The 25,270-nt window shown below is 42.1% G+C and overlaps 1 protein-coding gene across 1 annotated transcript in view; it reads right to left on the reverse strand.

Moving 5' to 3' along the window:
- LOC142313046 (uncharacterized) overlaps window positions 1-25,270 on the reverse strand; it is a 66,589-nt gene that overhangs the window by 11,749 nt on the left and 29,570 nt on the right. Inside the window, exons 7-14 of the mRNA XM_075352032.1 lie at window positions 11,701-11,779; window positions 11,395-11,571; window positions 11,190-11,313; window positions 11,013-11,110; window positions 10,725-10,815; window positions 8,359-9,181; window positions 3,563-3,615; window positions 469-551 (exon numbers count right to left, since the gene is read on the reverse strand). Of these exons, the coding sequence (XP_075208147.1) occupies window positions 469-551; window positions 3,563-3,615; window positions 8,359-9,181; window positions 10,725-10,815; window positions 11,013-11,110; window positions 11,190-11,313; window positions 11,395-11,571; window positions 11,701-11,779 (1,528 nt within the window). The remainder of the gene's footprint in view (window positions 1-468; window positions 552-3,562; window positions 3,616-8,358; window positions 9,182-10,724; window positions 10,816-11,012; window positions 11,111-11,189; window positions 11,314-11,394; window positions 11,572-11,700; window positions 11,780-25,270) is intronic.

The raw sequence follows: 25,270 nt of genomic DNA on the forward strand, positions 1-25,270 counted from the left end.
CAGGGACAAGGACAGGAGATAGGGCCCAGTTTGGAGGCCCAGACCTCCCTATCTTCAAGGGTATCTCTGGCTGTTAGGGTAAGTGCAGGGGCCCCAGCCTTAGGGCCAGCATAGGCTACCCTGTGTTCCCTGGGCATCCCTTGACTTATGCACATTGAGGTTTTCAGTTATTTTGTTCTATTTGTTGTTTGCTTAACAATAAATTGAATACAACAAATGTTCATAGTTGTAGGCATGTTCTTTACATGAACTGATGCAAACCCTCAAAATAAGTTTGTGAAATTCCAGGTTGGGAGGTAGCAAAACACGAAAAATGACAAGGGGTGAATATTTTTGCAAGGCACTGTATACAGTTTTTTTTTTTAAGTTTATCCACAAGTGTTCAATTGTTTTTAAGTCTGTCGACTTTGAGGGCCAATGCAGCATCTCTACTTCATTGTCATTGAACCATTTCCTCTCCAATCTCACCATATGCTTCAGGTCATTGTCCTGCTGGAACACTACTTTGTCCTTTTTATACACAAAGTACTTGAGTGTATGAAGTAAATCGTCTGGTAGGATACTCACATATAGTTCAGCATTGAGACCACTATCAATCCTGGTCAAGTATCTAATGCCTTTGGCTGAGATACACCCCCATATCATCAGGCTTCCTTAGCAGTTCCTTCAATTTCTCGATCCATTAGTCCCTTTTCCTTTGTTTATTCCAGACCCATTCCCACCCATCAGATCCGTCTATTGGATTTTGTCTTATCGATCTAAATCACCTGTTTCCAGTCTTCTACTGTCCACTTTTCGTGCTTCTTTGCAAATTCGAGCCAACGCTTCTTATGGTGATATTTTAGTTGAGGTTTCTTCAACTATTTCGGGCCACCATTCCAGACTTGTGTAATGTGTCGCACGGTTCTTTCATAGACATCTGTGATTTCACTATTATGAAGCATACGAGCCGCCTCCACTGCTGGGTTTGTTGCTCCAGAACTGATAGACCTTGTGATGAGTCGACTTATTGACTCCGATATTTTGCCTGGACGTCACCTCTTGGCTTTTGAATGGATGGATAGACATCATGTCATATTCTTCCAATTGTCTTGACCTCACATGTTGCAGTTTGGCAATTGTCTTGGCCGAGAGATCGCTATCGATGAGCTGGAAGAAGCTGTTTCTCTTCTTGGGAAATCTTCTTCATGGCTGGTCCTTGATTGGAACCAGTGATCTTTCACTTGGGAATCAATGTAGTAACACACTGAGCTATTAGGGAATGTGAGAACAGGTTGTAATTTGTAGCATACAGGAAGAAAAAGATTTCTCCACCACCAGGAGCAAAAACAGTAACAATGCAGAGACATGACAAGAATCAGCATAACTAATGATATGCTAAATAGCTGCAAGTCATATTTATGTATGAGATAGCCTAGATGATTGTCTATGAAGCTATAGTGGGTGGTGAGATATGGAGCCTGAAATTCAAAAGTTCAAAACACTTTTGCTCATTAGTGTATATGGAACACAACTGTGTGGCTATAACATATACGGAGCGGAGCCATGCATGTGTATGAAGTATATAGAAAGGAATGGTGTATATATGGCACGTATAGAGTAGAGCTATATGTGTACAGTATGTACAAGGTGTATGGAGTGGATCTATGGGTGTATATGAAGTATACAGAGACGAGCTGTGTATATGAAAAGATTTCCCTTTTAGCGGTGAAGTTACTGGGAGAAATTCTCATTCCCTCTGCGCCAGCTTCCTGGCATTAAAAAAAATCTTCAATTTTGGCAGAAGGGATATTTATTCAAAAATATGACCTTGCATTTTTTGTGCAAAATGCAGTCAACGATCTGCCCATTCCCTGATGAACATGTACTTCTTGATGGGGAAAGGGGTTAAAATTCTGTTACAACCCATTTGCCTAAATATTGGTATTTTGTCAGAAATGTCTCATAGGACAGGGTTTAAAATTTAAGCTGCTGGGGTCAGCACTGTACTTATTAACCAAAACCAATACATTTTCCCAATATGACTAATAATAGAGAAATGCCAATCGAAACCATGCAACGTTCTAGACAAGAACAATCACAATCAGACATAGAAAAAATTCTGGGTTTATTCATACAAATCATGTACAATAAATATGAAAAAAATAAATAGTGGATCAAGTAAATGGAAGAAACACAGAAGGCATGGGGGAAAGGGGATACTACAGTACAGTGATAGGAGTGACATGGTACATTAGGTGCTCAATACCCTAACAAATATATATAAAAAAAAGGGCCAAAGACTTGCTGTTAGGCCAGCCTCTCTAACAGTTCGCTAAAACTCAGAAGGGGTTGCCCAGTGAAAATAAGGTATTACTAGTGATAAGCGGGCACTACCAAGCTCGAGTGCTTGGTACTCGTAACTAGTGATGAGCGAGCACTACCATGCTCGAGTGCTCAGTACTCGTAACTACTGATGAGATGCACTACCATGCTCATGTGCTCAGTACTCATAACTAGTGATGAGCGTGCACTACCATGCTCGGGTGTTCAGTACTTGTAACTAGTGATGAGGGGGCACTACCAAGCTCAGGGGCTCAGTACTCATAACTAGTGATGAGCGAGCACAACCATGCTCGGGTGCTTGGTACTCGTAACTAGTGATGAGGGGGAACTACCATGCTCGGGGGCTCAGTACTTGTAACTAGTGATGAGCGAGCATAACCATGCTTGGGTGCTCGGTACTCATAACGACTAGTGATGAGCGAGCACTACCATGCTCGGTACTCGTAATGGTTAATGATGAGCGAATACTACCATGCTTGGGTACTCGATACTCATAACGAGCAGTTAATGCTCGGATGGACACGACTCGAGTACCTGAGTATAATGGAAGTCAATGGGGAACTCAAGTATTTTTTCAGATTTCCTGGAAAAGTGCTTGAGCTTCCCATTGACTTCATTATAGTCGGGTACTCGAGTCGCGACCATCCGAGCATCAACTGCTCGTTACCAGTACAGTATTTATAAAAATATATTGTTTTTTGTGAACACCCCTTTATACAGACGAACATGCCTTTTTCAGTAAAGGTTTGTCCTTGTGGCACTGGTGAATTCCTTGTTCTGTTCACTTCAAATGTTCTAATCACCATTTGGAGACCCTAATAAAGAGGTTCCTCCGATTCACACTTCTTTTTTTGTTTTCTGCTCTCTCTTGGTTCTTCTTTTCTTGTTCTTTTTTGTGGAACTATTGATGGTGAGCACCACTAAAATGGTGACTTGGATTTTAATTGTAGGGATACCACCCACATAAGGGTTCCAATCCTTTTATAAACACACACATATACACTTTTGTCTTTTTTTCTTTCTTTATTATGTTTATAATTTTCTTTATTAACTTTTATAGATCTACTTTTTGCACATTAATATGTTATCCTTAAATATATGTGAATTTGATGTACTACTATGAATTTGCCATGTCATGCAGTTGGAGGATCCTCCCGCTGATTTTTTTCTTTCAGTAGGCGGTTCTTTTCATCAGTTGTGTGTATATATATATCTGTCATCTTCATGTATGTTGTACTTGTTGTTGATACATTGGTACTGAGGAAGAGGTTCGCCTCGAAACGCGTAGACCTATGAAATAAAAGAATACTCATCTTCATCAACATTATACGTCTTCATTCGGCTGATGCGCGGCATTAACCCCTTCTCTACCATGTCTTGTATGCTCATCCACGTGGGGCTGCAGCAGACGCCATTATCTCATGCGCACTAGTGGTTGTGACTGTCACAACTGATCCAGGTGAGTGTATATTTTCTAGGTATACCCCACTGATCACTTTGGTGTTACACTATCAGCGCTCCTTATTTTCAGATTTATACGTTACCAGTACAGAGCACATGAGCATGGTAGTTGTCATGTTAACTGTTAAGGTTCATATACCCCTACCCACCGTCAGCTAGCACAGAGATGGAGATCGGCATGACAACTCTCTGATCTGGCTGAGAGCTAGGTATTTACGACTCGGATGATGGTAGCTACAACCAAATCCGTGCACACAGAAACATGTCTTTGTTCTTTTGGGGGGAAAAGCTATGAACTCAGTTTTTTAGATGCCACATTAATGCTAGAGAAATGAAAAGCATATTGCCAGAATCCCTGCGGAGCGCTGAATCCAGCGCACAGTTTGGCTTTACTAGGCGATCGCTGGTATCGCTACAAATGGGTGTTGGTTAATAAAATCATGCTAGATGTGTTGTGTTTGGTATCTATGCGAATGTAAAATCGAGATATAAAATATGACGCTAATATCATTCACCTGTGTGGCCCAGGGGCAAATAGATGTGAAAAACTAGAATTAGCTCATATCTCTGACCCCTCGGCAGAGCCCACAAGGTATCATAAAATGAGGTCACAGGTTGGAGGGTGAACTTAGGTCATAAAATTCTGAAGCTCATTTTTAGAGATGGTCAGTTATGGAAAGCACACCTAGACTGTTGTTGCTGCCCCTTTGCATCTTACTCTCGAGACCTTCCCTCCATAACTGAGGACGTCACATCTATGGCACAAGTTTAGTAAGTTTCATGTTTATCCCTTTTATTGTTATGTAATTGTCTACACTGTATTTGTATTGTTCCCTTTTGTAAAATCTTGTATATTTTATAAACACTCCCTATTTTCGGATTAATTATATAAAATGTAATAGTTCATTTCCTCCTGTTTTATATACGAATCCAAACCCGAAGGGCCCTATGCTATCTATAACTGGTGTCCGGACTGCCTGTTAAACCACCGGACCGGTGGTGGCAGCGAAATTATTGTTGTGTAGAATTATTGGGATGCTATAAGCAAGGGGTACCGAGGTATCTATATATTCCATTAGTGGGAATCCGTGAGATATACATTACCCATGCTGGCAGACCTTCAATATTTGGCATTATTAGCTCAGCAGCCTCATTTCGTATTGTCTGGCAGTACCAAAAATTACCTGCCAACAAGAGGGGCACTAGAAAGCAGTCAGATTTTGACACATTAGTGAACAGCGGGTGGATCTTGTGAGACCCTCACCTGGCTGTTCGTGACAAACTGGTGGCAGCGGTGGGATATGTGAGTGATTTCCCCCGGCTGTTCATGACAGTAGTGCTCACTCATCAGTAGCCGTTACAAGTACAGAGCACCTGAGCATGGTAGTGCTTGCTCATTACTAGTCGTTATGAGTACCGAGCATGGTAGTGCTCGCTCATCGCTAATAATCATCAATCAGGAGCTTACTTCCTGACTGAGAAGCCTCCATGATAATATCCAGACGAGGTGGAATATTACACAAAAATCAAAGGCTATACCATAGATTCACATGACATGTATATTTGAATGTAACATGGCAACTACATTTTATGACAAAGGAACATTCCCATATCAGTTCAAAAATCCTTTCACGTACAAGAATATTGGATGACGTACCAAGAGTATTTCGCTAACAACAATAAATGTAATCAAGATTTCACAATGTATTGAGGGCTTTGTTTTTTTTAAATAAAAGGGCTTTGTACACCGTCGTTTCACCCCCACAATTCCCATCCTCTGCCTTTTCCTGTATCGTGTGCTGCCTGATGTAAAACCCCAGCCCTGGAAATACCAACATTGTAGGGCTAAAGAGCACACATAGTGTCAGGGGCCAATTTCTCATCCATCTCCTGTGTATAGCGGCCACTTACTGCACAAAGGATCAGAAATCAACAGTCAGTCCGTGCTGACAGGAAAGGGAGATGAAAATGTGCATGGCTGTGTGTGCGAGCGCCCTTATCTCCTCTAGTGTGTATAGCGTCTGCGCGCTGTTGTGTGATCCTGTGTGCAGCAAGTGGTCGCTGCAAACAGGAGACTGATGATAAAGTGCACAGTGTGAGCATCAGCTGCCCGCTACGTCTTGATCCTGTGTGCAATTAATGGTTGCTATACACATTAAAGTGATGAAAAACCCCGCCACCCCCACTACTATAGGTCCCTCCAGTCTCATTATGTGGAGGCATAGGTACAAAGAATGGCCACAGCTCCAAAGCAAGTGCTGTCAACGATTGGAGGAATAACACAAGATGGTAAATTGCGGAATGGTGCACCAACCATATGAAGAGTAGAGATGAACGAACCTGACATTTGGTTTTTAAACCGAACACCAAATTTAAAAATCAAGGTTAATTTTCCTGGATCGGATGCTGTAGGTGCGAACAAAACTCATGCAAGTAATGCTGTGCTCAGCTATGCTTGGTGGTGAGCCCTGTGCGAGCCGTGTGCAGTGTTTGAATGGCGCACACTGGTGGTAACAACAGCATGATCACATGTAGTGTGCAAAAAAAAACTTTGAAAAAGCCCACCCACCTTCCCCTGGAAGTATTCTGCTTATGGCTGACTGTATGTGGGCGGAGACTCAAATGCCAATCAGTGACTTGATCCAGCATTCGGGTCAAGCTGGAGCCAGTGGAGCTAGGCTCGTTTGCCAAACCTCGATGGAATCGCTCATCTCTACAGTAATGAAGAGTATCTAAACTTTGGATCAGCAACCAAATTTATATAGAGATGAAAGGAAAAGGCATGTATTGGACCTGTGTTGCAGTCAAAAAGATGATCTTGATGGCAGCGCAGGTTAATACATACCTTTTCCTTTTGGATCGATCTCCTGGCTTGTGGAGGCAATGGAACTGCAGCATCCTTCATTTACATGCCTAACTTTTCAACCTCAAGGTGAACACATAGGAAAGCACACCCACCTGTATAGCCAGCTAGGACCCATTGAGTTTTCTCTTTTCTCAACCAAATTTATAAACTTATTATCAATCCTTAAAGTTGACATTTTTAATTTTACGGTGGAAGCTTGTCAGAATTAAAAGTTTTTACATGAGTGATTATTCGGTAAGCCAAAGTGGAGCCATTGAACGCTTTGAAAGGGAATCTGTCAGATGCAATATGCACCCAGAACCACGAGCAGTTCTGGGTGAATATTGCTAATCTCTGCATAACCGTCCCTGTATACACTGGCATAGATAAAGAGATCTATAGAAAAAGAATTTGTAAAGATCGTTTCTTATATGCTCAGGAGGTCAGAGGCACTGGGCATGATCCGGAGTCCCCAGCACTTCCAGTCTTGCGCACTATACCTCACTGAACCTGGGAATCTTACACCCGGCATCAGTTTAGTGCGCATGGTCGGAAGTCCCGGAGACTCCGGATTATGCCCAGTCCGCATCCATCCGCTCCAGCTGCCATCAAGGGTGAGGTATGTGCGCGTCGCTGCGCATTCATTAGCATGTTAGTACGCCCAAAGGGACATGCTAGCATGCTATGTGGGTTAACCAGCCAAGGGAAGTAAATTCCCTTGCGACTAGTAGCTGGTCTCATTAGCATATAAGAAATAATGTTTAGAAATACTTTTTCTAAAGATCGCTTTATCTATGTTAGTGTGTACAGGGACAGTTAAGGGGGCTTTACACGCTACGACATCGCTAATGCGAACTCGTTGGGGTGACGGAATTGGTGACGCACATCCGGCCGCATTAGCGATGCCGTTGCGTGTGACACCGATGAGCGATTTTGCACCGTTGCAAAAACGTGCAAAATCGCTCATCGGTGACATGGGGGTCCATTCTCAAAAATCGTTACTGCAGCAGTAACGAGGTTGTTCCTCGTTCCTGCGGCAGCACACATCGCTCCGTGTGACGCCGCAGGAACGAGGAAGCTCTCCTTACCTGCCTCCTGGCCGCTATGCGGAAGGAAGGAGGTGGGCGGGATGTTACGTCCCACTCAGCTCCGCCCCTCCACTGCTATTGGGCGGCCGCTCAGTGACGCCGCACGGACCGCCCCCTTAGAAAGGAGGTGGTTTGCCGGTCACAGCGACGTCGCCGGGCAGGTAAGTATGTGTGACGGGTCTGGGCGATGTTGTGCGGCACGGGCAGCGAGTTGCCCGTGTTGCACAACAGATGGGGGCGGGTACCCACGCTGGCGATATCGGGACCGATATCGCAGCGTGTAAAGCCCGCTTTAGGCAGGGATTAGCAATATGCACCCAGAACTGCTCATGGTTCTGAATATTGCACCTGACAGGTTCCCTTTAATAACTCCTTCAATGTGCTATTTCTAGAAAGAAAATATAAAAAAAAGGTTCCCTATGTGCATCCCTTAATGTTTAAGAAGATTGGATTGTGGTCCAAAAATCTTTTCAAAACGGTTTTTTTTTTTTTTTTTATGGTCAATTAGAGCTGGATTTTGGTTAAAATTTGTTCCTCTTGCATAAAACTGGCTTCAGCTATTTGTGAATTATTTTATTTTTATTAGGGTGATTTCTTGGTAAAATAGTTTTAAGATTCTGGGTATAAAAATGGCTTCACAGCTTGTGAATTCTCTGATGTCTACATAAAACAGTTTTCTGGTTAAAACATTTCCCACATTCTGAACATGAATATGGCTTCTCACCTGTATGATTTCTCTGATGTTTAATAAGATTTGTCTTGGCAGTATAACATTTCCCACATTCTACACAAGAAAATGGCTTCTCCCCCGTGTGACTTTTCTTATGCTTAATAAGGTTTGAGATCTGGTTAAAACAGTTCCCACATTCTGAACAGGAATACGGCTTTACTCCGGTGTGAATATTTTGATGTTTAAGAAGAGATGATTTATCGGTAAAAAGTGTCCCACATTCTGAACAGGAGTATGGCTTCTCCCCCGTGTGAATCCGATAATGTCTAACGAGATCTGATTTCTCTCTAAACAATTTTCCACATTCTGAACATGAAAACGACTTTGTTCCTGTGTGAATCCGCTGATGTCGAACAAGATTTGATTTCTCTTTAAAGCATTTCCCACATTCATCACAACAAAATGGCCTCTCCCCTGCATGAATTTTCTTATGTTTAATAAGATTAGAGTTCCAGCTAAAATATTTTCCACATTCCAGACATGAAAATGGCTTCTTCATCGTGTGATGTCTTTGATTTATGACACCTTTTTTGGGAAGTTTATTTTTCTCAACATTCGGTGATGAATTAGAAGATAAGACCTGTTCAAAAGGGTCAGATGATAGATCTTTGCTATGAGGGACAAAATTTGGAATAATGACATGCTCTTCGTATAGATCTTGTGTGATCCCACCATCATCTGCTTTACCATCTAAAGATATCCAATATCCCTCTGAGCTCTGGGTACAATAATCTGTCAAGAATAAAATAAAATTTTATTTTTAATATCACTTAAGATTTATACTGATATTTTCAACCTAAAGTTAGATTTTTAACTAAGACATGGATGCAAAGCAGATCACAATCTAGACCTTGAAATAAGACACAGAAGATGATGTTAGATCATGAGCTACTTTCTTGCAGCTTCTATTTTTGTTAAAAAACAAATATTTTCATAGGTTCATATTTCAATATGCCAGTCATCAGTCCTTTCAAAATAAACACAGAGGCCGTAGGCTGAAAAATGAAACCTCGAACAACAGAGGTAGGGCAATCAGGAACTGCCATGCAAAGCGCCAGAATTGGCTAATTTAATTGATTCATCACTTCTGGGGCAGCTATTTTTAGGCTGGGAAGGGACAAATAACCATGGACCTTTTTTCCAGCTTGATAATACCAGTCTTCAGCTGTCTGCTTTACCTTGGCTGGTTATCAAAAATAGGGCAGAGTCCATGCCATTTTTTTAAATTGTTTATTTAAATACTATAAAAAAAACGACGTGGGATCCCACATGTTTTTGATAACTAGCCAAGGTAAAGTAGACAGCTGAGTGTTGTAATCCGCAGTTCTCTGGTTTACCTGCACTGGTTATAAAAAATAGGTGGGACCCCACTTAATTTTTTTATTTATTCTCTATCCACATTTGTTTGCAGGGAAATAGCCCCCATTTTGCTTCCTTCTGTAGCCCCCTAGCCCTTACTACAACCATTTTACAGAACAAAAGTTGGGGTAACCATTGAGTTATTTTGGGTTCGCAGTCAAGTTCGGGTCCCAAACATACTACTGAACCTAACAAAGTTGAGCTTCCACGGGTCCACTCATCCCTACTGCAATGAAACTAAAAATAGTGAAGACAGGTACTGGTTTTGATGTTACAAATTCTCAATGGTGAATCATAAAAGGGAATGTAAACAAAGCTAGAACTGGATACAACAAAGGACAAGTCTTTTATACTTTTCCTTCCCTTATAACCTACTCCTAGCTTTTGATTAACATAAATGTATTGGCAACGTTTGGTGAGTGCTGAGGATATTTTTTCCTGATGGAACTTTTGAATAAGCTGTGACTTGATGCAACCTGTGTACAGATAGCTTACTCCTGTCCTGGATTTGTTTGCTAGATAACATAGTGAGTTGTGCCAACGTGGACTATATACTGTATAAATGAGCTTGTTGGAACTCATTGTGAAAGTTACGGCCCATACTTGTTATGACCCAGGACTCTTTGCACAATGCGTGCTTCTTCCTTCCTTGATAATTTGCAGGAAATTTTGGGAACTTCTAGACTTGTCATTGGTTGGTAATTGCAAAGGGAGCTACCAGCAGTGGATCTTGTTGATGTGTGTGCCCAAGTGCAAAACATTCATTGTAAAGCGGATTTATATGGGAACTTTTATATTTAGTGGCATTTTGGTATCTCTATTTTGGATGCATACATTATTTATTTTGCATATTAAGCTTCACTCCTACAGTATATACTATTATATCTGTGACCATCCATTAAGTGGTACTACTAACCTGAAAGGTCATCTATAGTAATCTCCACTTTACAATGCTCATCATCCCACTCATATGTCTCTGTAGTATTAATATGGGTTAGATCTTCACCCTGAAACAAATATTGTAAAAGTCACAGACAGATGGAGAAGTTACATCTATAATCAGCTCTAATCCTGCCATCTCCACCGCTCTCATTACACAAATATAAAACATATAATACTGGTAGATAAAACAAGACTGAGCACAAGACCTTCACAGCCGTCTACACATCATAGGGAGATTTCATGGCACCTTCTCTCCATCTACCTGATGATCCTGAGGAACATCGGGATCTTCTTGTTTACAGTCCTGTGGGAGAAGAGGACGGGGACATCTCCCTGGTGTTGTCCTCTTACTGGATAGACCTGGAGGAGACACATACAGGGACTGAATTCATTCTTTACATACAGATAATTATAGGCCGTGTGTATTTAGTCCTATTACCTGGTGATGTGAGGGGCCGGGGAACCTCCATCATGACGTCCTTGTACAGATCTTTGTGTCCTTCTAAATACTCCCACTCCTCCATGGAGAAATATACGGTGACGTCCTGACACCTTATAGGAACCTGACACATACAATGATACCGTCACCCCCGATCCCTTCATAGCGTTACTGTATAATGTCCCAGCATTCCCAGCAGTGTCACCTCTCCAGTCAGCAGCTCAATCATCTTGTAGGTGAGTTCTAGGATCTTCTGGTCATTGATGTCCTCATGTATCGGGGGGTGAGGTGGAGGCCCCATGATTGGGCTCAGGGGTCTTCCCCATCCCTCAGACACAGGGGCCTGACAGCGCTCACTAGAGGTCTTCACTACTGTGTAATCCTGGTTATGGAGAGACACAGTAAGAAATCTCACTCCAGACATTTCCAGAGTCCTCACCTCTCCAGTTCTGTCCATCTGTTATTCCCATAGATAAGAATGATGTAATGTGACGTCATCAAAATCTCTCACCTCCCCAGTAAGCCGGAAGAGGATCTCTAGGGTGAGGTGTAATATCCTCTCCACCATCTTCTCCCTGTCTCTATCCATCCTTCATGGGTCAATCAGGAACACTCTTATATAGAAGATCTCCACTGAAAGGATCAGATATTGTAGGGACCTGAATGGGGAGAAGATGAGCCAATACATACAAAATACTATGTAAATATATAATTACTAGAGTTATGATGCCGGTATAAAACAATGTGGCAGAGGACTTCAGACATCTAGAGGTCAGACAAACAATAACTATTTCCTCTCAGTTGGGAACACAAGTTATAATTAATTTCAGATAATATGATTTATTATAATTCTAGCCCCATTTATTCCATGCTGCACAACGTCAAAAGGGTATACATAATGAAAACAAGTACAATAATCATGAACAATACAAGGCACAGACTGGTACGGGAGGAGAGATGACCCTGCCCACAAGGGCTCACAGTCCACAGGGCAGGAGTGAGGATACAGTAGGTGAGGGTAGAGCTGGTCGTGAGGATTACTGCAGGTTGTAGGCTTGTCTGAAGAGGTGGGTCTTTAGGTTCCCTTTGAAAGTTTCCACAGAAGGTGAGTGTCTGATATGTTGGGGTAAAGAGTTCCAGAGTATGGGGGATGCACGGAAGAAATCTTGTATGCGATTGTGGTAAAAGGAGGTCTGATGGGAGGTGAGAAGATCTTCTGAGGATTGAAGGTTGCGTGCAGGTAGGTACCGGGAGACTAGGTAACAGATGTATGGAGGAGACAGGTTGAAGATGGCTTTGTATGTCATGATTAGGGTTTTGAACTGGATTCTTTGGGCAATGGGAAGCCAGTAAAGAGACTGGCAGAGAAAAGAGGCCAGAAAATAGCGAGGGGACTGGTGGATAAGTTGGGGGCAGCATAGTTTAGGATAGATTGGAGGAGTGCAAGAGTGTTAGAGGGTAGGCCAAAGAGTAGGAAGTTGCAGTAGTAAAGGCAGGAAATGATGAGGGCATGCACTAGTGTTGGAGGTGAAAAAGGCTTGGATATGTGACTTGAAGAAGAGAGCAGAGTCAAGGGTTACCATGAGGCAGGAAGCACGTAGGACTGGGGAGAGTAAGCAGCTATTGACCATGATGATGGATAGGTCTGTGGGGGGGGGGGTTGAGTGAGATGGGGGAAAGATTATACATTTTTATGATATTTAACAATATAAAGAATTCAAACATTCCACACAACAGTCTTTACACAGCAAATAAAATATAGTAACCGTTTGTATACATCTCGTCACTCCACGATTAATTCTAGAATGACGAGGTGTCTTATGAAAACATAGAGAAGCAGCTGGAGAAAGTGTTTAAGAAAAACATTGGCGCCCCATCATGTGATCGTGGGGCACCGATTGGTTTTCATTACGGCCGGGGGTCAGCTGATGTCCTCTGTCCCAGTCATTACCATACTCCTGTGAATAATGGCTGTGAACTGGCATTCATAGGAGAGTTTAATTTTGCTATACATGGCAGTGCTGATGTTCTGTATAGCACAGATGATCGCAGCTTTAAGTCCCCTAATATAACTATTAAATACTGTAAAAAGTAAATTTATATATATATATATATATATATATATATATATATATATATATATATATATAAAAAACCCACATTGTCCATTAAAATAAAACAATTAAAAGAATTCACAAATTTGGTATCCTGCCACTCGTCTCAGCTGAAGACTTTGCCTCTTTCTTCAAGGAGAAGATTGACAACATCAGAGCAAGCTTTGGCCCACAATCCCCACAGCCCCTCATCATAAATACTCAGCCCTCTTCCTTGAAATCCAGCCTTTCCACCATGACAGAAGATAATCTTTCCACTCTACTCTCAAGGTCACATATCACCACCAGTGCACTTGACCCACTCCCGTCCCACCTCATCCCCAACCTCACCGCAGTGTTCATCCCGGCCCCAACTCATCTCTTCAACCTATCACTTACAACTGGTGTATTCCCTTCATGCTTTAAACATGCCTCCATCACACGCATCCTCAAAAAGCCCTCCCTTGACCCATCCTCTGTGGCTAGCTATTACCCATATCACTTCTCCCCTATGCCTCAAAACTACTGGAACAGCATGTCCATCTTGAACTGTCCTCCCACCTCTCCTCCTGCTTCCTCTTTGACCGGTTACAATCTGGCTTCTGAGCGTATCACTCCACTGAAACTGCCCTAACAAAAGTCACCAATGACCTACTAACCGCCAAAGCCAAGCGAACCTACTCTGTCCTCCTCCTCTTGAACCTGTCCTCTGCCTTCTGGACCTATCCTCTGCCTTCGACACAGTGGACCATTCCCCCCATTCTCTCATCTCTGGGCATAACAGACTTGGCCCTGTCTTGGATCTTTTCATACCTTACAGACAGGCAATTCAGTATCTCCCACTCTCACACCACTTGCTCATCTCACCCCCTATCTTTCTGTGTCCCCTAAGGTTCCGCTCTTGGACCCCTCCACTTTTTCATCTACACCTTCGGTCTGGGTCAGTTCGTAGAGTCTCACAGCTTTCAGTATCACCTCTACCCTGATGATATGCAGATTTCTTTGGACCTGATATCACCTCCTTACTAACCAGAATCCCACAATGCCTGTCTGCTATTACATCCTTTTCTCTGCTCGATATCTAAAACTTAACATGGACAAAACCGAATTGAATATCTTTCATCCTCCTCTCTCAAGCCCGCCAACAAGCCTATCCATCAAAGTCAACAGCTGCTCATTCTCCCCAGTCTCTCAAGCTCGTTGCCTCGGGGTAACCCTCGACTCTGCTCTATCCTATTCTTCAAGCCACACATCCAAACCCTCTTCACCTCCTGCCGACTACAACTCAATATCTCCTGCATTTGTGCATTCCTTAACCAAAAATCAGCAAAACCACTAGTGCATGCCCTCATCATCTCCCACCTTGACTACTGCAACCTCCCACTCTGTGGCCTCTCTTCTAACACTCTTGCAGCCCTCCAATCTATTCTAAACTCTGCCACCCGATTAATCTACCTCTCCCCTTGCTATTCCCTGGCCTCAACACTTTGCCAATCCCTTCACTGACTTACCATTGGCCAAATACTTAAAAAAACCTAGTCTCCACGTACCTACCTGAATGCAACCTCTGATCCTCACAAGATTTCCTTCTCTAATCCCCTCTAACTGCATACAAGATTTCTCCCGCACCTCCCCCATATTCTGGAACTCTCTACCATGACAAAGCAGATTCTCATCTACCGTGGAAACCTTTTTTTATTATTAATTATTATTATTATTATTAATAATATTTATTTATAGAGCACCATTGATTCCATGGTGCTGTACATGAGAAAGGGTTACTTACAGAATACATATACAAATTACAATAGACAGACTGGTACAGAGGGAAGAGGACCCTGCCCTTGCGGGCTTGCATTCTATAGGACCTTCAAAAGAAACCTGAGGACCCACCTATTCCGACAAGCATGCAACCTTCAATAACCCTCACTCCACTATACCACTGTGTGACGAGTTCTGCCCCTACCTACTGTATCCTCACCCATTCCCGTAGACTGTGAGTCCTCAGGGGCAGGGTCCTCTCTCCTCCTGTACCAGTCTGTGCCTTGTATTGTTCATGATTATTATACTTGTTTTTATGTATACCCTTTTCACTTGTAAAGCGCCATTGAACAAATGGCACTATAATAATACATAATAATAATATTGCCGAGTTCAGAAATGTCTGTTCCATTAACATATACAATAAATTAATCTAATCGGTAAACGGCATAACGAGAAAAAAAAAAAATCAAACCTCCAGAATTATGTTATTTAGTCGCAATAAAAGGTTATCAAAACATTGTGTTAAGGTGAACTCATAACCAGAGATCACTAGTTGCCTACTGCCTGGCCGAATTGATATGGGCCAAGTGCATGCATAAAAGAATCCACACCAGACACAGTCGGATGTGTAATCTCTTCTTGGTCACAGTAGAAAATGGCACCAAAACAGACTGAGGAGACTCATGCATCCTCTTGATATAGGCTAGGGGCGTACACAAGTTCAGATATGCCCATTTAGTGGGACAGTTCATGGGCTAGCGAATGGGGAGATCCGTGTTGCTGTTGATGGGCGGGTCTGACTCCAGTGGATGAAACCATGACGATGGGAGGGACGTCATCTGGTGCATCCATGCTGATGGTTTGGTCTGGGATGTCTTCTATCTTGACCAGGGATCTTCCCTTATATGGTGGTCTTCTTTCATCTGGACATTCCTTGCATTCCAAGTAAGGTGTGGATAACAGGAAATGGTGGCCATCTTTATATCTGTGTCATGTGTATGATCTGAACCCTGAATTATGTAAGGCAAATCGATATATTTCCCACAATCCCTTGTCAAAAGGTTAATTAAGTATTTCATCTTATGGCTCTCCTCAACAGTCCCCCCTAAATACTTTATTAACCTTCTGACCCTACCATGGTCCTCTAACACATCAGCTCTAATGCTTTAACTGCAACCTTTTTTCATTTTTCTATCTGCTATACAAGCAATGCTAAGCCTTTGCCCCCCGCTGGTACAGACTGCTGATCAGAGAGTTGATCACATCCCGCACACACAGTTCACAGAGGCACAGGTAACTAGAACAGATTTATTTAATGCTGAAGAGCTTACTCAGAATTTGAGATTAATCGATTAGAAAGAGTAAGGCAATTGTAAGAATAAGCTTCTTACTGTTATGCTGCAGCTTTTAGCATTACTGTTTCTGAAAGGCTGATTCTCAGTCAATATCCGAGTGCTGTCCGCGTGTTCGAGACTTTTCTACCCGAATACACCTGATTGTATCACAACTCTAATGGATCTCTTCTTGTCTTGGGTCTATAATCTACCACCAGGAGGCCTTTAACAAGATTTCCCTTACACATGGATCCGATTACCTTCAGTAACACAGAGTAGAACTTTTACGGCTTCAAATACCAACAAATAAAACAATACCAGTTACCTATAAGTGTATGTTATCCTTAAGTTACTTAAACCCTTAAAATAATTGATTGGTTCAGGTCAGATAATGTTTTTCCCACATGAGCCCTTATTTGCGTAATGTTCCTGTACCCATTGTTCCCTTATGGTTATTTCCCATGTATCATCCCCAATCTAGAAATTCTCCATAAGGTTCTATGTGAGATAATCCAGCACTATGCGTGTTGTGACCCTCATTCTGCTGGTACAATGGAATCTTTACAGTGGTTGTTGTCTCCAGATGGGTTTTCCCTCAAGCTTCATGGAAGTTGCTGTGGTTGGGATAAGCTGGATCGGTCCACCTGATTCTGACTCAGGGATCATTCTGACTTGTCTTTTTAGGATCACCCAGTCTCCTGGCTGGAGACCACGTGCTCCTGACACTGATTTAGGATCTGGAATTGGAGGATACACATATATAACACACTATATAGGCAGTTGTATACGGCTCGTACATCACTGGTCAGGATATCACACTGTATCTAAAGTATCTAAGAAATATAATCACATTGTAGGTGCTAAACCAAAAATATCTTATATAAAGATCTAATTATTAAGAAAAAGGAAAATTTGTTACATGATTTGCCAGCATCCACCATTATCTTGTGGATCGTTACATGTTTATGTTATAATCATTAAAATTCCAAACAACATACACCCATTTGACTATAGACACAATAAGATATTCCAATAAAGGAGGGGGCAGGGATTGGGGCAATAGCCCTAAACTCTCCCTACCTCGCAGCGGAGGTCGGCAACCTATAAGGCGAATTGGCGCCCCCGCTCACCGACGGCTCACCCTCTCTATCCCTACACTGCTAAGCTAATACGTGCTGCTAATGTCAGTGAGGAAATATAGAAACCATAAGATACCGGGATAAAGAGGCGTCAATATGCAATTATATATATCCAATTCCTTTCAAAAGATTAAATATTCACACTCTGTATTTACATAGCTGTTTGGTAGCTTAAATCAATATGATACAGCAAAATTGAAGGACCAAACCCTAAAAGAAATTAAATATCTCACATGTATAACATGTACCCACTGTATCAATATAATAATAATAAGGCCAGGTAAAGTCATGAGGAGATCTCGTCCAATCACAGACCCTCCACTGTCCAATTCACACTCAGGCTAATAAAATAAACGCATATTTGTCAGACATTTAGCTTGAAAGAAGCGCAACGCATTTCTCCCCTTTTCACAATGGCAGATAGGTTCATCAGGGGCATCCCCAGGTACTGTAAGATCTTTATAATGACCTGTGCTATAGAATATGTACTTTTTACCACTTTTTAGGAACTCCATCTTTACATACCACCAGCATCATGAGTTTTTCAGCAGTAACGGTTTCCACACTGGATATGTTTCAGAGCAGGCCTGAAAAGAAATTCACACAACACGCACAAAACTCATATAAACCTACTCATGGTAGATGTATATGACTAATCTGCAATCACCGGAGCAGTAGAGCGGATGAGGGGGGTGTTTCTACGAGGTCTTTACAGTTTTTTTCTACCTTAATAGGCACACGTCTTACAAGACTGGAGGTGTCTGACCACCTGGGTACTGAGCAGTGGTGCCGCCCATATCTTGTCCATCCCAACACATTTGTCACATGGGTTACCTGGGCCATTATTGAGTAGAGCGCTCATGGCAGAGAAAGCTTACCGCCCTTTATCCACAGACCTTCCTCAGTCACTGGCTCCCTGCGTCTCACACTCCGTTCCTTGCTGAATCGCTTGTTCCTGTAAGGATTTAAGAACACAAGGAGTGACCAATGTCACGGACAACGTGACAGGAGCCACCGGGGTACTGGTCTGCTTTGTATAAGGACTCTAAACTCTAGGCCCATTCACTGCTTCTTTGTTGTGCACCTGTGCGAGCATCTCCTCCGGCTGCTGCCTATATCCACATTTCGACTATCTTACCCCCCTCCGCTCTACAAACCACAGTGATCGCAAATCTTCATCTCGTTCTCCTATTCCGATGGGAGAGGAGTGGTTTGATTTTTAATACCTCATGTTGCGTAACCTCAGCATATCTAGTGCAGAATCAACCAGCATCTTGGTATCTGGATCCATCTACGGAAAAACTCAAAATCTGCATTAGCAATGGGCTCATCTGAGACATGTTCAAAACCTGACAATTCTTGTTACATCAGAGCAATCATGAGATATGTGTATGTCTGCTGTATCCTCCTTACAGATAAAAATATAAAGACAACTTAATAGAAAAACCCAATCGATGAACAAATTAAAACCTTAAATAATGTGTGACTTTCCACATCATCTTTCCCCCCTTTTTGAATCTATTATCCAAAACATAATTAGATTCAAAAAATGTGTGGCCCCGGAGCTCTACATTTAGGCATAAAAGTCACATTGTGTAGATTGTACCTAATCGGGAACAAAATAAATATTATGTTATGTATAACCTTATAATAGAAAACTATTTCAATGGCTTTTCAACCTTCGCTTGAACCACAGAAATCTGCATTACAATCTTTCTTTCTATAAAAAGGAAACAGATGATTCAATACATTATATATAAAACACAAAATGCCATAAATCATCCACATACTTTTAAACCAAATTGTAATTATGAATAAATTATTAATAATTATTATTTTTATCATTATTATTAACAACAATAATATTAATAACGTAACACAACCTCTGGCTATAGAGGCGTTCATATTTGCAAAATTGAGGAAATTATCAGAAAATTTTCAGCATCTCTGTGATAATTCTGTCCATAAATACTATTACTTTTTTTTTTATAAAATGCTGATTTACCATAGAAATCCATCTGATTAAACAGCTTCCCATGCTCTTGTATCTACCAATAAATCTAAATATTTACACAATTAAGTTTTATTCCTTTAGGATAAAATTAGTAAAATAAATTATACCCTTTTCCAGTATAATTTGCAATGAATTAAATGCAGAAAGCTCTTTTTTTTATTTATTTATTTCCTTTTTACCTCTTTAAGGTGTAAACTTAAATAGATAGAACTACCCCCCCCCCTGTAACCTGATACTCTAGTGGAAAAGCCTGTATTTTTCCTCCTCCCCCTGTAGCCAAAAACAGGGTTTCTTTTTTTTTTTTTTTTTTCCTTCAACAAGACAAGTCAACATTGCGACCTCTCTTCGCATGGATATATTTAATCTTTTTTATATATTTATTTATTTATTTTTAAAACATACAACTCTCAGGATCAATCTATCAGATCCATAACTGGAATATTTATTTATTTTCATCAGATGTGTTTTAAGGTACGTTTATTTTAAGGTTTTTCTCTTATTCTTTTATTGCTTATTAATTAATAAGATATTTCTCCTTGTGACTGTCCTGACTCAATCCAACCTGCACACTGGATCTATATTAAGTGTTTTCCACAACCACCCAATCATTCAATATTCCATCTTTTAGTGCTATAAACATTTACTATCTGGGGGGAGGGGAAGGTAAACTTTTTTTTTTTTCTCAACTATTTCCCCCAATATTCCATAGTCTGGATTTTATACATACACACCATTGCACATCCCCCACTCACTCTCTGTCTTTGTCTCAATCGTGCCTCAGCCATGTGCTTCATCCACCATTTTAAAATCTGTAGGAACATGTGGCAGAGAAAAGGGAAAACTGACCTCACAGCTGCTCAAACTCTGTCTCCCCATTTTCTATAGTCTGTACTTATACATATATATATTTATACACACACACATATGTCCTAGATCTAAGTCTAATTATAGATAAAAACACTTATTTTTTGGTCTAAGTATATAGTACTCCATCCAATCCATTGCTCAAACATTTACAGAGCACATGGTCTTCTTCACACAAACCCCTGACTCACTTTGTTTTCTTTGTCTCAATCATGCTGTAGCCATGTGCTTCGTCCACCATTTTAAAATCTTACCTAAAATGTCTGCCTCCATGACTAGCACATGGTTTATCACAGGATTGCAGCCTAGAGTCCCCACATCCCAACACAGTCCACTCATCCGGATCTTTCCGGCACAACTAGACACCGCTTCATCAATTTTTCCATCTTTCTCTCAAGATAAACAACACCAAACAAGCAATCTTTCTCTATGCATACCAGATAAAAACAGACAAACAAAAAGACGGGGGAGATGACAAATAACTGAAACACTAAAGAAAACCTCCAGTTTGCAGCACACACTTCCAAATACTTCCTTATACTGCCACGTGGTCCCTGTCTGATTTCTGCGTTCCGTAATATACAAAAAACCACCTAGTATCACCCCTGACTACAAGGTGTCTATACCGGCCGATTCGCCTCTCTTGGAGGACTTACAACTAGCCTAATAAAAAAACCACCTAGTATCACCCCTGACTACAAGGTGTCTATACCGGCCGATTCGCCTCTCTTGGAGGACTTACAACTAGCCTAATAAAAAACCACCTAGTATCACCCCTGACTACAAGGTGTCTATACCGGCCGATTCGCCTCTCTTGGAGGACTTACAACTAGCCTAATAAAAAACCACCTAGTATCACCCAAGCTTGCGCTAAGCCCCAATGGTATCCGTACCAGCCATTTCACGTCCAGCGTTAGGCCCCAAGACTACCACGTACCAGCCACAATGCACAACTTAAACGCTATGCCCCAATGGTATCCGTACCAGCCATTCCACGCTACACTGCGCTAGGCCCCAAGATTACCACGTACATGCAGTCCCACGTATTTCCTCACAGAGCCATAAACTGTACCACAGGCGACAACCGTATACTATACCACAGACAATATCCTTTACCATATCAACAAATTTGAGAGCCCGTGAAAAACACGTGCCTAACCTGACCAATTAAAACCTGCCCTATATCTCTAGGTCTTGTACCAAACCGTATTAACTACTTAAGTTTCCACTAGAACCACAAACCATATTACAGGCGACAACTAACAGAACTCATAAACCCACATGCTCTCTTCACAAATACACAACAGGCAGCAGGCAACTGAATATGTGACGGTTCTTCCGAGATTAATATGGCCAATAGCCGTGAGACCCGTCTGCCCGTCAACAGATACCCCAACAAACCCGACACAGTCAGGCAATCAGTGCCACACACCCCACCGAGACCACGGGAAGACTACAGATTATGAAAAATCAGCAGACTTACCATACTCTCGTTAGGAAGTGATCAGTTTCCTGGGGTGTCCAGCACGTCATGCCATTCCAGTTGCCGGTTCATCAGGATTTCAGGTGTCTCCGTCTATTGGCTCCACGTTGGGCACCAATAATGTTAAGGTGAACTCATAACCAGAGATCACTAGTTGCCTACTGCCTGGCCGAATTGATATGGGCCAAGTGCATGCATAAAAGAATCCACACCAGACACAGTCGGATGTGTAATCTCTTCTTGGTCACAGTAGAAAATGGCACCAAAACAGACTGAGGAGACTCGTGCATCCTCTTGATATAGGCTAGGGGCGTACACAAGTTCAGATATGCCCATTTAGTGGGACAGTTCATGGGCTAGCGAATGGGGAGATCCGTGTTGCTGTTGATGGGCGGGTCTGACTCCAGTGGATGAAACCATGACGATGGGAGGGACGTCATCTGGTGCATCCATGCTGATGGTTTGGTCTGGGATGTCTTCTATCTTGACCAGGGATCTTCCCTTATATGGTGGTCTTCTTTCATCTGGACATTCCTTGCATTCCAAGCAAGGTGTGGATAACAGGAAATGGTGGCCATCTTTATATCTGTGTCATGTGTATGATCTGAACCCTGAATTATGTAAGGCAAATCGATATATTTTCCACAATCCCTTGTCAAAAGGTTAATTAAGTATTTCATCTTATGGCTCTCCTCAACAATTGTATCTACCCAAAATTGGTATGAGTAAAACATTTTTTATAATGTCATAATTCAAAATCTGCACTGTAATCCATATTTTTGTAACTGATTATTTTTTACCAAATATCCTGCTTAGCCCCATATGTTTGATCAGTTTCTGTATAGCCTCTGTTTAAAATATTTGTCATATATCCAGGTTATTCAAAATTAGTTTTTAATTTTTCTGCAATAAAATACATACATTTTTATACATCATTGTTTTTTTGTGTGTCACCATTGACTCTTGGGAATGGGGATTTGCCTTCCACCATACCACAGGAGTCTTTTTGATAATATACCATTTTATTGTAGCAGAGCTGTGCTAGAAGTTACAATTTCCCCTTGTTACCACTTATACATTGTTCAGCAATGAGCAGTGACAGGAGCAACAAGGCAACGATGGTGACAAGAAATCTGACCAGCGTGCAGTGTAGGAGCACCAAGGCAGCGGCGTTGGGAAAAGGTCGGGAATACCACGGTGGTGGCGTTGGGCAAAGGTCAGGCAGTCTGACATTTTACTACTAATACCAGGCTACAAAGCTATGCTCACCACCACAGCCCTGCTCTGAGCAGTGAGAACATGACTGTGACATCTTAGAGCAGTGAAAACATCTTAGTAGCCAAGTATTAGTAGAAAAATATCATGCTGCCTGACCTGTGCTTAACGACACTGTCACCGCATTGTTCAGAAACGGATGTGTAATCAGCACAATGCTGTTGTGCTCTGAATTCTTCCTGAGCTCTGCTGTCTCAATGCAAAGCTTCATTCACATGTCTGGGATGCAGAAACATCTGAATGAGGCTTTACTGCTGTTTCTGCAAAGTGCATCAATATAGGGTACATCGGGAACATGATACAACGGTGGGCCCTGGCGCTAGGTAGAAGGGTCACCTGCTGCCACTCACCCGAGGCTGATCCCTCCACTTCTTAATGTCCCTATATAGGTCCTTTCGCCCCCGTCGCCGATCACGCGCCTAACCCTCACTTGTCCTGAACTCACAATGGCTAGTGAGAGGGCCAGCCAGAAAATTGAGACAAAAGGAAAACACTAAAAAGTTCATCCGATGCAGCTAAACACGACAGCTGCAACTGTTACAATTCTCCAGCATATTCCAAAGACTAGATCCTTCTAAAGTGGTCAGCATAAGAATGAAGATTCTGTAAACAGCATCAGATGGTAAGACATGTGACCTTTTATAGATAAGGGGAAGTGGTCACATAGAGCTGCACCTGACATTAAAGGTACCGTCACACTAAGCGACGCTCCAGCGATCCCACCAGCAACCTGACCTGGCAGGGATCGCTGGAGCGTCGCTACACGGGTTGCTGGTGAGCTGTCACACAGGCAGATCTCACCAGCAACCAGTGACCAGCCCCCAGCCAGCAGCGACGCGTGGAAGCGATGCTGCGCTTGGTAACTAAGGTAAATATCGGGTAACCAACCCGATATTTACCTTGGTTACCAGCGCACACCGCTCCTTGCTTACCCGATATTTACATTGGTTACCAGCGTCCGCAGAAGCCTGCTCCCTGCTCACTGCACATTCAGGTGTTGCTCTCTCGCTGTCACACACAGCGATGTGTGCTTCACAGCGGGAGAGCAACAACTAAAAAATGGTCCAGGACATTCAGCAACAACCAGCGACCTCACAGCAGGGGCCAGGTTGTTGCTGGATGTCACACACAACATCGCTAGCAACATCGCTGTTACGTCACAAAAGTCTTGCCTCAGCAGCGATGTTGTTAGCGATGTTGCTTAGTGTGACGGTACCTTGAGGCTACAATGGACAACCAGATAAGAAAGAGTCCTTAACCCCTACAGCATTAAAAGAAAATAGTCACTCAAACACAAGCTGCAGACCTGCGCATAATAAGGCGTTGTGACTTTCTGGCTCTAGACTCGCCAGAGATGCCCCCAGATGACATTACCGTTATGAGAGAAACTTGGGCTGGCAATTATAGAGGGCAGTAGCTAGGAATAATGGCTGACAATTAGAAAGATGACTGTGGCTGGCAATTACTGGAGAGCTATGGCTCATACAAGAGAAAAGTGTTACTTGTGTCAATTATGGGGCTTTCGACTGGTTGATTATAGGGGGATGGACTGTGGCTTATAATTATGAAGGAAGTGTATAACACATGATGAAAAGGATTTTACACCAGGCTGATGATAAACACCACGCACCTGTGCATCTACCCCAATTCTATAGAGTTTCCTGTCTGCAATACCTCTGAAGAAGGTCTTACTGACCGAAACGTTACATATTTCAAGATCACAATTTGCATTCAACCCCAGATCTCTTGTATATTTACAAGTGTCGGATTTCTTTATCTCTATATGGAGTGGTATCCTATCCAGGCAACATATCCATGTACAGAGTGACGATTCCTAGCTACAATACAGATGGTGGAGACACAGTTTACACTATGGGGCTGTTTACGCCTTTCTTTTTCTGAGGCTGAAGGGTTATGAGATTAAACCACAAATCTCTAAGTCTGGGCCGATTTCTGGACCATTTGAGAGAATAGATTCATAAAAAGATGATTGGGATTAATTAGATGACATGTGTGCACGGAACATCGGTCACAAAGAGAAACGTCCGACAACCCTTATACATCTAGAAAGATAAAAAAGCTATTTCTGTATAAAATCAAAATGGATGTCAATCA

The sequence above is a fragment of the Anomaloglossus baeobatrachus genome, chromosome 5 (assembly GCF_048569485.1).
Source record: "Anomaloglossus baeobatrachus isolate aAnoBae1 chromosome 5, aAnoBae1.hap1, whole genome shotgun sequence".
NCBI lineage: Eukaryota > Metazoa > Chordata > Amphibia > Anura > Aromobatidae > Anomaloglossus > Anomaloglossus baeobatrachus.